This window comes from Perissodus microlepis, chromosome 15 (genome assembly GCF_051167445.1).
Source record: "Perissodus microlepis isolate ML-2025 ecotype Zambia chromosome 15, ASM5116744v1, whole genome shotgun sequence".
In the NCBI taxonomy this organism is placed as follows: Eukaryota; Metazoa; Chordata; class Actinopteri; order Cichliformes; family Cichlidae; genus Perissodus; species Perissodus microlepis.
In genome coordinates, this window is record NC_140475.1 from 11,351,185 (window position 1) to 11,367,920 (window position 16,736).

The 16,736-nt window shown below is 42.4% G+C and overlaps 2 protein-coding genes and 1 long non-coding RNA gene across 4 annotated transcripts; all 3 read left to right on the forward strand.

The window, feature by feature from the left end:
• Positions 1-66: 66 nt before the first annotated feature.
• LOC146371762 (F-box only protein 30-like) lies at positions 67-5,520 on the forward strand. 2 transcript variants are annotated; one of them, XM_084953976.1, is made up of 3 exons: positions 67-219; positions 2,375-4,504; positions 4,696-5,520. In XM_084953976.1, exons 2-3 carry the CDS (start codon positions 2,426-2,428, stop codon positions 4,888-4,890), a joined length of 2,274 nt encoding a protein of 757 aa, XP_084810102.1. In that variant the 5' UTR covers positions 67-219; positions 2,375-2,425; the 3' UTR covers positions 4,891-5,520. The 2 variants fall into 2 exon arrangements, with proteins under 2 accessions (XP_084810102.1, XP_084810103.1); XM_084953977.1 differs by lacking the exon at positions 67-219 and adding an exon at positions 227-419.
• A 4,174-nt stretch (positions 5,521-9,694) lies between these two features.
• LOC146371763 (hydroperoxide isomerase ALOXE3-like) lies at positions 9,695-12,239 on the forward strand. The gene is made up of 3 exons (XM_084952147.1): positions 9,695-10,519; positions 11,141-11,311; positions 11,416-12,239. The coding sequence occupies exons 1-3, from the start codon at positions 10,469-10,471 to the stop codon at positions 11,593-11,595; spliced, it is 402 nt and encodes a 133-aa protein (XP_084808273.1). The 5' UTR covers positions 9,695-10,468; the 3' UTR covers positions 11,596-12,239.
• Positions 12,240-13,231: 992 nt separating this feature from the next.
• On the forward strand, positions 13,232-14,878 carry LOC146371764 (uncharacterized). The gene is made up of 3 exons (XR_014802790.1): positions 13,232-14,239; positions 14,315-14,377; positions 14,462-14,878. It is a non-coding gene; the product is annotated as an uncharacterized LOC146371764 (long non-coding RNA).
• The last annotated feature ends 1,858 nt before the right edge of the window (positions 14,879-16,736 follow it).

A 16,736-nucleotide genomic window follows, 5' to 3' on the forward strand; every position in this document is an offset into this window, starting at 1 on the left:
GCTTTTTTTTTTTTTTATTTTACCCCGTGTAAAACAGATGTGCGCTTTGGTCAATAAAGTTTTGAACACAAAAAAAGAGAGAGGCTGAGAGGATATGTAGCTAGCTAGTGGCTATCATTAGCACTTTCTCTATAGCTGTAACTGCAGTTAACAGCTGGGTTTGTTGTAATTTTTTTTAATACTTTTGATCGGACTTTTTGCTGCCAACATTACGATCAGGTAAGAAGTGCCCTGCATGCTAGTCCGGGTTTATACCGCTGTTGTTTTGAACCGTTCAACTTCCGAGCTAGCTAGCTGTTGTTAGCTAACAGTATGAGCCTGCCTGCCATTGTTACAAAAACAAGTTGATTTGATGGTGAAGGAGCTGATGACAACAAACAAGCTTGCAGCACTGGACTCGTAATATACTACTGTACACGGTAGTGAAAGCTTCTCGTCTTTTTTTGCTCTTGTTTTAAGTAAACTTAGCGAGGAACATTAATCTAGCCACGCTGTGTTTTTGTGTTACGTTTGTTGTCAGTGAATGCGCTTTATTTGGGTCACACATCTGAAAAGAGATGCTGGTAAAAAAAAAAAAAAAAAAAAAAAAAAGTAACTAGTATTGTTTTGCTAAAATATTGTGGATGTTAGTCGCGTGTTTGGTTATGTATTTATACATACTGCAAGGTTTAGAAGTGACGGGGTAGCGTTTAACTTTCAGATGGATTTGTTTGTATTCACTCGTTTGCCTGAAGTGGTTACAGAAACAGATGCTCTGAGTAACTTGCCACTGGCATCAGGGTTTTTGTTTTGTTTTGTTTTGCTTTTAATCTTTTTACACGTGAGATTTAGAAATGGCTGCACCGTAAGTGTCCTTTCTACATGTCCAGCTTCGTTGGATACATTTTAGACGTGTTTTCAACTCTTAAAGATGTCACTAGCTGATCTCTGGCTACAAAATAACTTTATTTAATGTGTTCTGTTCACAACTTCTGTTAAAGTCTAATATAATCTAGAATCATTCATTATGAGCCAACACACTTTTGCATTTTATGCCCGTAGGAAGTTAAACTTTAAGTGCACTATCAAATGCTAGTGCAACAGTGGAATTACACTGGCTATGTAGATTCTTAAAGATGAAGATTTATTTTGCTCCTAAATTTGATTTAATACAATTTATTTGTTTTGTAAGATTTTTTGGAGCTTTGCCAGTGAATGACATAATAGATACAGCAATGTGTTTATTATACTCAAAACGAGTATGCTGTTTTTCAGTATAAGTTAATTTGTAACATTTATAAACAGAACACACTGCCGACTCAAATCATGCTCAAAATTAGGGAGATATGTTATTCTCCTGTCCAAAATGTGAAAAAGAAAACGTTTCAGCGTCCTGCACTGACCAGGGAATTTTCCTAATAAGGTACTGTATGAGACAGCCTTTTAGGTGTGTCACGTGACTGCAGCTGAGTTTGTTATTCTTTGGGAGAGAGGGCACTGTTTCACAGTTACCATGCAAGCTTCATTCATGGAAAGAAGAAAACTGCAGAATATTTAGGTTTGCTTTGTCACTACTGATTTTTTTCCCCCAGTGCATTCATATGAGGCATGTTATGTTGTATGCAGAGGGGGCAAGTATAATGCGCCGCTCTTTCATGAAATAATTTGTGACAATAAATTAAAAAGGTTCGTACACTTCTTTTGAAATATACTGCAGTGAACTACAGTAAAAGTCTCTTTTAAATGCAGTTTCTGCTACCTAGAAATATCATTTCTGTTGTATTACCTACTTTTCTTGTTGCACTTTTAAGAAGCTTTGATGCTTTGCTTACACACTATTTGGTTGAAATAAAGATCTTTAGTACTGAGGCATGGCTCTCATGTGTGACATCTACTGGTTTGTTGTAGTTGTAACAACCTTTCAAGACTTGACCAAAACTCTAGGACAGCATAATACTGATTTTATAGTTTCCTTTATTTTATTTGTACAAGGAAGGGCTCAGATGGCTACTTTTTAAAAAATAAAAAAAAATAAAAAAATTCTTTTATCTTTTATCTTTAATATTTCTCATTTAGAAAGAACAGCTGTAGTAAATTCAGATATGCAATGTGCAACATACTTCATGTGGTGCCGAGATGGCCTACATGTCAGTTATTGTTGTTAGCATGAAGAATTACCTTGCAGGTATATTCCCAGTGACCATTGTGAACTGTCTTTTCAAGATGATGCTATTTATCAATGCAGTGTGATATTGTAATAATATCACACTGCATTCTGTTGCTTTTTGACTCGAGCTCCGATACTGTATTAAAGCAGTTTGCTCCACAGATGTGGAGCAGACTTTGTTGCTTATGTGTCGTCGCCCTACACTTACTGCATTTGATCTTTTGGCAGGACTGTGGACTGTCTTCTTCCAGAGTCACTCCCCATCACTCTGGTCTGAAGATGGAAGAGGACCATGTTCACTGTATGTCCTGTTTTAACCAGAGGTGCACGGTCAAAGCTGAAACAGGAGTTTCTTGCGAGCTTATAACGTGTCCTTTGGTTTGTGGGGCCGTTTTTCACTCCTGCAAAGTGGATGAACATCAACTTATGTGCCCACTGATGAGGATTCCTTGCCTAAACAGTGGATATGGTTGCCCCGCCACCCTGGTGCGCAACCAGATGTATGCTCACCTGGAAGTGTGTCCAGCTGGACTTGTGTGCTGTACTATGGAGTGGAACAGATGGCCTGTTAGCTGCCTGGATTATACTTCCTATGAAAGCCTGAGCCGTGGTGTGGAAGAGGTGGAGCAGCTGGACATGGCACTTGCCCTTCAGGACCAGCGTACACTGCTGGAGTCCCTCAAGGTGATTGCCATGGCACCTACTGCACAAGGAGAGCCACTTGTCAGTGTTAGTAAAGAGAACAGAGCGACACACTCCACTTTACAAACATGTGCTCCTAAGGCCTCCTCATTTATTCAGTCACCTTCCCCGCTGCCAGCCACTCATCAAGCACAGCCACACCCACCAGGCTCAGCAAAGGAGAAAATTTTCAGTGGAATTAATGGCTTGAATGAGGAGCACTTTGGTAAACTGTATGAGGCCACAGTTGAGACTGCAAGAAGCTTAGCTGCTGCTTTAGACTTTGTTAGCAGTGCCAGCTCTGGTGAAACCAGCGCTGAGCGTGTGAACAAAGAAGCTGCTGTACAGAAAAGTAGATTGAGCAACAATGGAGACTTTCAGAATGGACTGGAAGACGAAACACCTGCAGCTTCAGATAGTTTGCATAAAAGCGGCATTAAGGAGGAAAGTGTTTGTTCAAGCTGTTTGAGTGGAAATGGGTCTCTAAACGAAACAGACGTAATGATTGTGAATGCAGCCAATGGACCATTTTTAGGGGCACCTGAGGCTTGTCTTGAGACAGCCTGTCCCATTGAGGTTCAAGATAACTTGCATGCTGATGACTCTCAAGAATTACTTGCCCGTCAATTGGCACCTCCACTCCATGTCAGAAAGCCTGTGGCACAGAGGGCTGGTCATATCGTTCTAGAAGATAGAGGGCTCTTTCTTTCAGAAAACCATGGGGTCAAGAGGAACTACCAGACCTTTAGGGGCCCAAGCCAATCTTCATTTTCTAATGGTCAGATGGGTATCACTCCAGGCAGGTCATTGTCTAGGTTCCAACCCGTAATGGAGGACAAGGCAGTGGATACTTCAGAGCTAGAGCAGGATGACGACCCCATGGGTCTAGGAGAGATCGATCTGATCACAGCAGCCCTGCTCTTCTGTTTAGAGGAGTCTAGAGAGTGCAGAAGGATCTCTGATACAGTCTATATTGATGGTTACCATGTTAACTTTGGCACACAGACTTTCACCTTTCCTGCTGCAATCTTAGTAACTAACACCAGAGTGGGTGACATGGCCTCTGCTTCTGCATGCGACCATGCTGCCCCACAGATCTCCTACCCCAGCCCTTTCCGTACCCTCCGCTTAGGTCTCGTCCTGGAAGCTCTGGAGGTCGAGGCAGTCCCCCATAACCGTTACCTCCCTCCTAACCCCCGCTACCAGCATATGTTCCCCTTTGTCTGTGGTCAGTCATTCCGCCGGGACCAGTTTTCATCCCATTTCACAAATGTCCACGGTGACATTCACGCTGGTCTCAATGGTTGGATGGAGCAACGCTGCCCCCTGGCATATTATGGCTGCACGTTTTCCCAAAGAAGATTTTACCCATCTGTCCAGGGGGCAAAGGTGATTCATGACAGGCACCTCAAATCCTTTGGAGTCCAGCCTTGCCCTAAAGCAAAACTTCCAGGTGACTCCCAGTCAGACCAGTTTAGTGGGCTTCCTATTGAGATACTGTGGCACATAGCTGGATTCCTGGACAGTTTCAGCTTGTGCCAGCTGTCATTGGTATCAAGGACTATGAGGGAAGTGTGTGCCAGCCTCCTTCAGACCAGGGGTGTAGTGGACCTGCAGTGGGAGCGAAGACAAAGCCCTGGTCCTCATGGCACTGTGTCATGGCAGACGAAAAATAAAGTAAGCAGAAATCCAGTGTACTGTACTGTATACTGGTGTTTAACTATTTTTCTAAAATAGTTATTAAAATTTCTTGTTAGCACCAATGTATATAGCTATCGTACTACCTATATTAAATGCAAAGTAATATATAAAAGGCCAGATTTTAAAGATAATAAATCAAAAACTACTTTTTTTATTTACCACCCCAGGTTTGGCGATTCAGCACTGCCTTCAGCCCGGTGTTATCGTGGGGCTTCACTGATGTCCCCAGCATGTCGAACCACCTTAAGAAGTGCCACTTCAACACTGTGGAGCATAAGACCGAGCCTGTACCCCTTCCCGCCATGTGCACCGCACGGGATGGACACTCACTCCGTCGCGTCCTACGCCATGTTAACATCTGACTAAACACAACCGACCAGTCAAAGCTGCATGAGATTCACTGCCGTAATCTGTGAATGCTGCAACTAAAAAAAAAAAAATCTCTTCCTGCATCACACTAGATTATGAAGAAGCCTTAATGAAAACACTTCACTTGCCAGGTTTGTTGTGTGTGTGTTTGAGGTCCCTGTGGAGAGAGAGAAATAAAACAAACATTTCACTTCGCATGGATATGATCTGAAAATGCGCACTTATTCTGATAAGATGAACTATATTTTCTTGAGTACAGATATGCACAGTGGATTTATATTATTCTATGTGATATGATATCTATATTAACAGGAATTTAAATGTTTTCACACTCTGGCCTTTCAGTAGTAGCCATGGGGAAAAGCAGATTGTTTTTTTTGTTTGTTTGCATAATTTCTGTCTGTCAGAAGGTATGCTAGCACTTTATATAATATTTGCTATTCCCTCTTCAGTGACCCTAAATGATATAGCTCTGATCTCTTTAAGTGTCAGCCAAGTGCAAACTTGTTGTCTGGGTGTGTAGGATGTCCGAATGTGAGTGTAAACAGATGGATAACACAGAAATGCATGTGCTTTAATACAGTTTAATAAAGTCTTTACAATTTTTGTAAAGTTATTTCTTATTTTTGGAGGGTTTGTTTCATTTATTTATTTATTTCTACTACTGTAACTAGGCTAGTATAGTTAAATCACAGTTAAATTATTAATTAAAATTGCATAGCTGTCTTTCTAAAACTAGTATTTCAGAAACTGTTGATCTACTGGTATTTCCTGCAGAACCATCTCTTGAGTTTAAAGAGAATGGTCTTCAAAATATCAAGTGAGCATCAGTTCCCTGGACATGTGTTTGCCATGTGTTCCCTAAACACATGGCAAATTTTGAAACAGATGAACTATAGTATCAGATGACGCCACCAGGTGTTACTCCAGTCAGGTACAAACTGAAAACTGAGGCTACAATTTGCAGAGGCTCACCAAAATTGGACATTATAATATTTGAAAAACATCTCATGAGTCTCCATTTCTGCTGCAATACATGTCTGTAAACATGAAAGCATGATTCATCCTGACTTGTATCAACAACTCAGACCACTGCTAGTGGTGTGATAGTGTGTGGGACAGTTTCTTGGGACACTTTGGGCCTCTTGGTACGGATTGAGCATTATTTAAATAGTGTACCCATCTTCCGATGGCTGCTTCCGGCAGGATAACACCAATGTCGCAAAGCCGATTTCATCCCAAACTGGTGTCTTGAACGTGGAAATGAGGTCGTTGTACTCAAATGTCCTTCACAGTCACCAGACCTCAACCCAGTAGAGCACCTTTGGCATGTGGTGGAACAGGAGGTTTCATCCTGGCTGTGCTGCCAATAAATCAGCAGCAGTTTGCAGATTTTTTTGGCCATTATTGCAATCTATGAAAAAACTGCATTTAAAAACTATAGCTACATCTATTATTGTCATCAACTCTAAAATAACATTTACGGTATAATTTAGATTAACCTCAGCTAAATTAATTATAAAACATTTTCACCACTTCTTTTTCTAGTCAAATATCAGCATTAAAATATTCATAAACAAATACAACAGTATTTATATTCTCTTGGTGAAAATACAGGAAAACTGTGGTATTTACTCAGTGATAAAAATCATCTACATTTTATAATTGTGTGAAAATATTTCTATTGCGTCTAGTACTAGATTTAGCATCAGTGTATTTATATTTTACATTTGCATTTAGATTATTCTTAATTCAAAAAGTACATCTACTACTAATGTTTTTGATTATTAATTATATTTAACTAATAATAATTATTCTCTTTTGGGTCTGACAGGATCAAATGGTTCATGAAAAACATGTTTCTTCAGTGTCTGTACAGCTGCTCATCCTACCTACTTGCAGGTATGGGAAAGAAGTCTGACTAAAATGAGCTACAGCTCCATCTGTTGGCCAGATAACATCACTGCAAAGTCTGGACTCAATCCCCAACTTCTACTACAGAGATATAATATACTAAATGCTGCTTCCTTATTCACAAGAGGTTGTCACAGTGGGTAGCTTTACATGTTTAATTTAGCAGGGTTTTTTTTTGCCGGATGCACTTCCTAATGCAACCCCAAAGGGATTTGTTTCTCCTCCCGGGATCATATAGTGAAACATCATTAGCAAGTGAAGATTAAATTAACAGAATAAGCAGAACAAGCCAACCAATCATCTAGCTGGTCCAGCCAGCAGCCCACAACCAGGCTCCACCATCAGCCCACAGGTCCAGCCAGCAGGCCACAACCAGGCTTTACCATCAGCCAACAGGCCACAACCAGGCTCCACAATCAGCCCACAGCCAGGCTCCACCATCAGCTAGCTGGTCCAGCCAGCAGCCCACAGCCAGGCTCCACCATCAGCTAGCAGGTCCAGCCAGCAGGCCACAACCAGGCTCTACCATCAGCCAGCAGCCCACAACCAGGCTCCACCATCAGCCCACAGGTCCAGCCAGCAGGCCACAACCAGGCTTTACCATCAGCCAACAGGCCACAACCAGGCTCCACAATCAGCCCACAGCCAGGCTCCACCATCAGCTAGCTGGTCCAGCCAGCAGCCCACAGCCAGGCTCCACCATCAGCTAGCAGGTCCAGCCAGCAGGCCACAACCAGGCTCTACCATCAGCCAGCAGGCCACAACTAAGCTCCACCATCAGCCAGCAGGCCACACAGCCAGGCTTTACCATCAGCTAACAGGCCACAACCAGGCTCCACCATCAGCCCACAGGTCCAGCCAACAGGCCACAACCAGGCTCCACCATCAGCCCACAGCCAGGCTCCACCATCAGCTAGCTGGTCCAGCCAGCAGCCCACAGCCAGGCTCCACCATCAGCTAGCAGGTCCAGCCAACAGGCCACAACCAGGCTCCACCATCAGCCCACAGCCAGGCTCCACCATCAGCTAGCTGGTCCAGCCAGCAGCCCACAGCCAGGCTCCACCATCAGCTAGCAGGTCCAGCCAGCAGCCCACAGCCAGGCTCCACCATCAGCTAGCAGGTCCCGCCAGCAGGCCGCAACCAGGCTTTACCATCAGCTAGCAGGTCCAGCCAGCAGCCCACAGCCAGGCTCTACCATCAGCTAGCAGGTCCAGCCAGCAGCCCACAGCCAGGCTCCACCATCAGCTAGCTGGTCCAGCCAGCAGCCCACAACCAGGCTCCACCATCAGCTAGCTGGTCCAGCCAGCAGCCCACAGCCAGGCTCCACCATCAGCTAGCAGGTCCAGCCAGCAGCCCACAGCCAGGCTCCACCATCAGCTAGCTGGTCCAGCCAGCAGCCCACAGCCAGGCTCCACCATCAGCTAGCTGGTCCAGCCAGCAGCCCACAGCCAGGCTCCACCATCAGCTAGCTGGTCCAGCCAGCAGCCCACAGCCAGGCTCCACCATCAGCTAGCAGGTCCAGCCAGCAGCCCACAGCCAGGCTCTACCATCAGCTAGCTGGTCCAGCCAGCAGCCCACAGCCAGGCTCCACCATCAGCTAGCTGGTCCAGCCAGCAGCCCACAACCAGGCTCCACCATCAGCTAGCTGGTCCAGCCAGCAGCCCACAGCCAGGCTCCACCATCAGCTAGCAGGTCCAGCCAGCAGGCCACAACCAGGCTCTACCATCAGCCAGCAGGCCACAACCAGGCTCTACCATCAGCCAGCAGGCCACAACCAGGCTCCACCATCAGCCAGCAGGCCACACAGCCAGGCTTTACCATCAGCCAACAGGCCACAACCAGGCTCCACCATCAGCTAGCTGGTCCAAGCCAGCAGACCACAACCAGGCTCCACCATCAGCCCACAACCAGGCTCTACCGCAGGTCTACCAGGTCTATCCGTCAGTCAGCATGTTATCCTCAGTAGTCGTTTTTCCTTTATTGCTTTTATTGACAGCTTTTTGTCTACATGAGGTGCAGAAACAGTCTGTGGAGCAAGAGAAACCATACTTCTTACTCCTCTCAAAGGGAACAAGGTGGGATTTTACATCTTTTAGGAACCTCTCAAACGTGATCATCAGAGATTTCATTTCAACTGATTTAGCTGATTTATTTATTCCATATCACTGGTTTATTTCCCAATTCTCTCACCCCCCAAAGAGATTGGGCACTAAGAGAAATCAGTCTGTAATCCTACAAAAAAAATCTGTGAAAAGAAAATGTTTTGTTGTTCTTCTGCTTCTTTTATCTGGAAATGTGCAACCTAATCCCGGTCCAGATTGCAAATGTTTAAGTACTCCTTGTGATTTTAAAACTCGAACAGGTCTTGGTATCACTAATTGAAATGTCAGAAGTCTTCTTCCCAAACTTGATTTTGTGAAAATTTGGATGAGAGAGTTAGATACCGATATTCTTATATTATCAGAAACCTGGCTTACAAAATCGATTACTGACAAAGACATAACGGGCTATAATCTTTTCCGTTGCGACCGCCCCAGAAAGGATGGCGGTATTGCAATTTATGTAAAAAGCAAATTCCATGTTACTGTCGATTCATCGGTATCTGTTTGTAAACAGTTTGAACTTCTTGCCCTCAAGCTCCAACTTTTCAAGGGCTATTTTATTACCATTGTGGGCTGTTATAGACCCCCCTCGGCTAGTAGTAGATATTTTTACCAGCTTTGTTAAGTATATAGATAAGATAAGATAAGATAAGATAACCTTTATTAGTCCCACACGTGGGAAATTTGTTTTGTCACAGCAGGAAGTGGACAGTGCAAAAGTTATGAGGCAAAAATTAGGATACAATAAGAATAAATACAGTACACAACTGTAGAGAATAGAATAAAAATAAAATACTATATACAGTAGAATAAAATAAAATAAATATACAATAAGATAAAAATAGAATACAAATACAAATGCTATATACAACTGAGTAAAAATACAACGATGACAGAAAAGATTATTGCACTTAGTGTTATTGCACATTTGTGGATGTGTGTGTTTGATCAGTTGAAGTCTTTGTTGTGGAGTCTGACAGCAGTGGGGAGGAAAGACCTGCGAAATTTCTCCGTCCCACACCGTGGGTGCCGCAGTCTCCCACTGAAGGAGCTGCTCAGTGCTGTCACAGTCTGCTGCATGGGGTGGGAGATGTTGTCCAACAGGGATGACAGCTTAGCCGCCATTCTCCTGTCACTCACCACCTCCACTGGGTCCAGAGGGCATCCTAGAACAGAGCTGGCCCTTCGGATCAGCCTGTTCAGTCTCTTCCTGTCCCCGGCAGAGATGCTGCCGCCCCAGCAGACCACACCATAAAAGATAGCAGAAGCCACCACAGAGTCATAGAAGGTCTTCAGGAGTGGGCCCTCCACTAGCACTCCATAGCACTATTATCCGATGTGTGCAAGGACACCGAGCTGCAGGAATGGATCAATGAGATATTTACATACGGCGTCTTAGGAAACAAACTCTCTGGTAAATAATAAATACCCTTAATTATATTTGTCAAATAAAGCCTAGGTTATAATGAAAAAATAGTGACTGACAGCGAGCGTTCTGTTAACAGGGTTTCCGGCATCCTTTAATACTGTTGAGGAGGTGATCAAGTTTATCACCATGGTGATCTTCACAGTGTCAGTTCAACATGCTGCACTCAATAATGGACAGGTATGACAGCACGCTATGTAATTATGTTTGATCAAGTACAGTGAGTCTTTGCATCTCAAATAAGGAATTGATTCAGCTGCCTTTTGGCCACAGAGAAGTGTCTCTATTCTATTCCATGTTTCCCTGGTTTGCATTTTTGTAAAGGATACATACTGCAGCAGATCCAGAGAAACACCATTGTCCCATCATGCTGGGATAAGCTGAGTTATCAGATTTTATGCAAACATGTGAATGTTGTCAAATTCTGACATTCTGAAACCAACTACATTTTCCAGCTATTCAACGTTCACCTAATGCTATCATAAGGTGAAGCAAAAATCAAAAAACACACATTATGGCACGCAAAATCTTGGACCACATTTATCATTTATATAACTATATAAAACATTTAGTAAAATCTGCTTTGTCAGTTATTCTCTCCGACTATAATTCCCTTTGCTTTATGTATCAGAAAAACATAATAGAAGAAGAATAATAGAATTTGCTGTAGCTCTGAAGATATTAGTGGATAATGTTTAACATGAGAACAGATATCTACACTTATTTACACAGATACAATAGCTGTGTCCTTTGTTTGAATAATGAAGCAAGTCATTTAAAAAAACTTCTGTTTCATTCTAGTTTGACTACAGCTCCTGGATGCCCTGTGGCTCAGTCCTGCTTCGCAAACCTGCTCCAACCACAAAGGGGCAGTCAAGCATGACGACATTATTGGAGACTCTTCCAAATATTGGGGAGACAGTAAAGTTTGCAGGAATGCTTTGGATACTTTCCCACAAGTATACAGATGTGGTATGTATCTTTTTTTCTTTTCATGCTTTATTTATTTATTTTTAAAAAAAAGAGTATCACAAATAAAATATTGTTAGTCTGACTAACTAATTTTGCCTCTGCAGGTTCTGTTGGGTCAGTACCCTGAAGAACGATTCGATGAACCTACCCCGAAACAAATGATTAAAGAGTTTCAAGCAGAGCTGTCCTACCTCAGTGAAGAAATTACAGCAAGAAATTCTCGGCTTGAAGTACCCTACACATATCTGAGCCCGACTGAAATAGAGAACAGTGTAACCATTTAGTCAACAATACATGGTATCCTGCTTTCTTTGTCTATAATTCTGGTACGTATAGTACCAAATGAGGTGACGCTGGCAGCTTCTCAGGTTTTATATGTTAGTTGTATCATGATAAATAGGCATGCTCATTTTTTGTATCTACTATGTATTACATAGATTACAAGATTAGTTTGGGGACATTGGGGGACATTTTCTTTAACAATTGTCAATGGAAAATTGTACTTAGTAGTCAGTATAATCTTTTAATGATATAAGTTTGCATATGGTAGAATACTGCATGTAATCATTTGTGTTTAGAAGTATATAGTTGGTGGCATATTGAAAGAATGTCTCATCCTAGGAGGTCTGTAACATTCCAGGGTGTTCTGGCGTTCACCCCCACATCCTAGGAGTATGGGAGAGGTCGTACCTTGTTTTATTGTTTTACGGTAGGATTAACGTAGCTATATCTGTCTTAGTCTAAGTGCCTTTTGGTTTGTTGAACTGCTGGACTTCGAGACCAGCAGGTGTAGGGAAGTCATTTATGGGGTCACACAGACACGCACACACACACGTACACCTCCACATTCCAATGTAAGGAACAAACGCTCACTGAAGCATATAAATAAAGACCAGGGCAGTCCTCAGTGCGTGTCTCTGAGCCTCACTCTTGGAGTGTCAGTTCTGGAGGCTGCCCTTGCTAGCAAGAAATTCTGCGTGTTTCTCTTCTCTGATTCTAAAACACTTTTTAGAGTATATCTCTTAACAACAATAAAATGAGAAAATGGTTTTTAATTTGTCAGAATTTCATGCTTTTTAAAGAATATACATACAATTAAAATAGTTTGTTCCTTTACGCCTAAAAGAAGCATGCACATCTGAGTAACTAACCCCAGTGAGTTCAGACTGTCACTGCTTTTTTTGGTTGAAGGAGGCACATGATAGACACATAGTGTGTGCATATCAAACGTCACAAAGGATAATGCCTATTACCCTAACACACACTTGTTAACTACTTATAGATATGTAAAGGTTAGTCCTTCTTTTACAATGCTGAAGATTTAGACTATGAGCCAATGTAAAGTTTATAATAATAATGGATTGCATTTATATAGCACTTTTCGGGGCCCTCAAAGCGCTTTACAATTCCACTATTCATCCACGCTCACATTCACACACTGGTGGAGGCAAGCTACAGTTGTAACCACAGCTGCCCTGGGGCAGACTGACAGAAGCGAGGCTGCCATATTGCGCCATCGGCCCCTCTGGCCATCATCAGTAGGCGGTAGGTGAAGTGTCTTGCCCAAGGACACAACGACCGAGACTGTACGAGCCAGGGCTCGAACCGGCAACCTTCCGGTTACAAGACGAACTGCCAACTCTTTGACCCACGACCGCACAAATTTATAGCACATTTGCATAAAATAAAAAGCACTGATAATTACCAAAATCATTTTTTATGTTTCTGTAATGGTTAGTGCAGCAGTATGCACGAGCTGAATTGTAAGTATTGTTATCCATTAATTTTCAAATTTACTGTTTTATAAAAAAGAAGAAGAAATAGTAAACTAATTATTAATGCCTATTACCCTAACACACAAGTTGTGTGTCACGACTTAAGCGAGTCACCATGGAGACGGAGGGAAAGAAGGCACGGTCAATGTATTTTACAGCGCTTGAGGCCGAAATTCTGATGGCAGCATATGCCGATAACATGCAAATTTTGCGGAAAAAAAGTAACACAGCCTCAGCTGCAAAAGAAAGGGAGCATGCATGGCAAAACATAGCCGACAGAGTCAATGCGTGAGTGTTAATTTAAACATTGATCTAGGGATTTCCACCCATTTAACACGTTATTTTATTATATTTTATTTTATTTTTTATTTTATACATTTTATTTTGTGATGTGATGTGAGCGCAGGTGCAACCCAACAGGCCCCAAACGTTCCTGGCAGCAAGTAAAAATGAAATATAAAAATATAGTCCAAACAGGTAAGGTGTAATTGTATTATGAGCCATAGTGCTTGGTCTGTTTGTCCTATGTAAATCAATTGCAGTTAGAGGCTACATTAATTTTCTTTCTGTAAGCACTTATTGAAATTATCCGAGCACATTACAAGTACATATTTGCTTACTCTGTATGCTCAAATGTGACCCGTTATAGCCAACAGAAAAAAAGCGGAGGCCCGAAAAACAGGTGGGGGTCCTCCACCACCACCACTCACAGAGGCTCAGCAGTTGGCCCTCAGCCAAAACAGTGGGCACCCTGTGGCTGAAGGCATCTCTGCGGGGACATCCTCTGAGTCAATAACCCCGCAAGACACAAGTGCCTACATAAGGGGTAAATCCAAAATAATACATGATGTGCATACATCCTTTCTTCACAGTCACCTTTGCAGTGCTACTCATTCATTTGATAAACTCTTTACCATAATGAATTATTTTGTAGTGAAGTTATTTCCCTACTGATTTTGCCTTCCCTCAGTCTTGGTTGTCTTTGAGAGCATAATGACAATGAAGTGTAAGGTGATTGGTATATGTTTGTTAATTGCCATTTGGTCCCTTGTAAGTTATAAGTGACCTGTATAAACCTCATATTCTATCAGTTGATGGTGATGGTGTACTGCATCTGGTGCAGCCTCCTGTTGAGCCAGACCAACATGCAGTTGTGAGTACTCTTAATACTCCACAGATTATATGAGTTTACAGTAAAACAGCAATGTTGTTAATTTCTTTACTACAGGAAAATAATGAAGAAACATTGACAGCTGTTACAGAGGAGGAAGCAACAGAGACACTTTATGAGGTTTACATCTTACAATGGAAAATATAACAATTGAATAAAATGTGGTACTATAATAAAACCATGGGCTTTCCATGTCTCTAACAGAGTGATGATGGAAATGAACAGGAAGAGGGTCCAGCCACTTCTCCAACAAACCTTTCCTCAGCAAGATGTTCAGCACTGATTTACAACCAACCTAAGTAGGCATGTACTATGAATGTCAATGCTATTTTCTGTGTTTCAATAGCTCCCTGTAAAGCAGCTGTACAAGACCTATTTGATCAAGAAAATAAAAAAATGCGACTTGGAAATGGAACACTTCAAGCAGCAGATCCAAAAGACCAAGATTGAGATTTTACTGCTGGAACATCAGTTAAGGGTGGGTGAAGTGGTCAGAGATGGACGAATTATTTCAGTGTTTGAACAACATAATAATATACTTATTAATACTTTGTGTACAGGAAATACAGGCGACCAATAAAGCCAGTTGAACAAAAAATCTGTTTATTCGTCTTTCAACATGTTGAGGTGATGGGTCAAAGGAAATGATTGTGACATATGGTGTCTCTGACTGCTCTTCCATCTTGTATGTCCGTGGGAGGGTCAGGATGTTCATGGTTTGGATCACTGCTGATGTTTGGTTCAGAAGGACAGTGTTCTCCTCTAATTGTGGCAATGTTGTGAAGAATCACACATGCCACAATAATGTCACATGCCCTTTCTGGGGTGACCCTGAGTCTTTGAAGGCACTGGAACTGGGCCTTAAGCATTCCGATAGTCATTTCAACTCTGGCTCTTGTCCTGCAATGAGCCAGATTATGTCGCTGCTGTGGGCCCGGTTCAGGGTCAGGGTAAGGGGTAAGCAAATAGGGTAAACATGGATACCCCCTATCACCAAGCAAGTAGCCAGTGAACTCTCCTAAGACAGAAGGATACACTTCAGTTCAAATGTCCCTGTAGCAATCGGTCTTTATATATTTTAAAGTATTTTCAACTCACCATGTCCAAATTTTGTGCTCAGTGTACATTCACGAAAAATTTGTGAGTCATGAACAGAGCCTGGCCACTTGGCTTCCACATTTGTGATAATGTTGGCAGCATCACATATGATCTTCACAGTGCAGAGAACACAAATTAGCATCCATTACTATAATGAAATAATTTGTTAGTTTGAAATGCTACAGGGAACTATGTACCTGTACATTAATGCTGTGGAAAGACTTCCTGTTCACATAGTCTCCTTCATTTACTGAAGGAGCAATGATTGGAATGTGAGTGCCATCTATACAGCCAATCACGCCTGGGAACCCTGAAAATAAATGTAAAATTTAAGTAGTAGTTCAAGTATCACCACATCATGAATTAAGTTTTGTTCATCCTGATACCTGCAATTTTGTGGAATCCCTCTTTGATAAATCTTGTGGGTCTATGACCGGGGAACACCACAAACGAGTACAGGAGACGTTTCAGTGCAACTGTAACATTCCTGACTGCCCGACAGACGGTAGCCTTGGAAACGTGCTCAGCGTCACCAATATTATACAGAAAGCTCCCGTTTGCAAAAAAACGAAGTGCAATACAAATAATATGTACAGAACTGAGAGAATGTCCGCGATGTGTCACATGAGCAATATTAGGCCTGAGGATGTTATTCAAATGAATTATAGATTGTGCTGAAAAACGGTAACGTTCACACAGAAAATCATCAGGAAATGATAAAATGTCCAAACGCGCTCTAATCACTCTCTCCCGGCGGAGAGCTCTGCGGAGAATTTGGGCTTCAACATCTACTGGCTCTTCAAGGAAGGGGCACGCCATGTCTGACACTTCCTACAGTCAGGTTTCCGACAAAGAGGCGGAGAAAGTCAGGGTTAGTTGAAGTAAACCTGCTAGGGGGCAGGTTAGCTTCACGGAGTGTGTCGTCATAGTAACTCACTCAGAATTAATCTAAACTCGCTTTGTGAAACCGAAAAGCCAGAGTTTTCGTTAACTCAGGGTATACTTACTCAGAGTTTGCACTAAACCGGCTTTCTGAAACAGGGCCCCGCAGGCAAACCTGACTCACCACACAAATTCTTCAAACTGGCTTTAAAAATAACAAACACAAAGAAGGAAATTTATTCGCAACAGAACGGTGGGAACAATCACGCTTTCCTCTTGCTGTGACATTAAATACCAATGAAGAAATACTAATGAGGCTCAGCAAATTCAAGCATTAAAAATCTTTTTGCATCTCTGATTTCTTTTTCTGTAGTTTCCACAATGCAATCATGGGTAAATAAAAGCTAAAGGTGACAAAGGCTCGCCCGCATTACGCATGTGAGCTGTTGTCACTAGACCACTGTTGAAACTTGTTCGATTTGGGTAAGAGAAGTAAGCA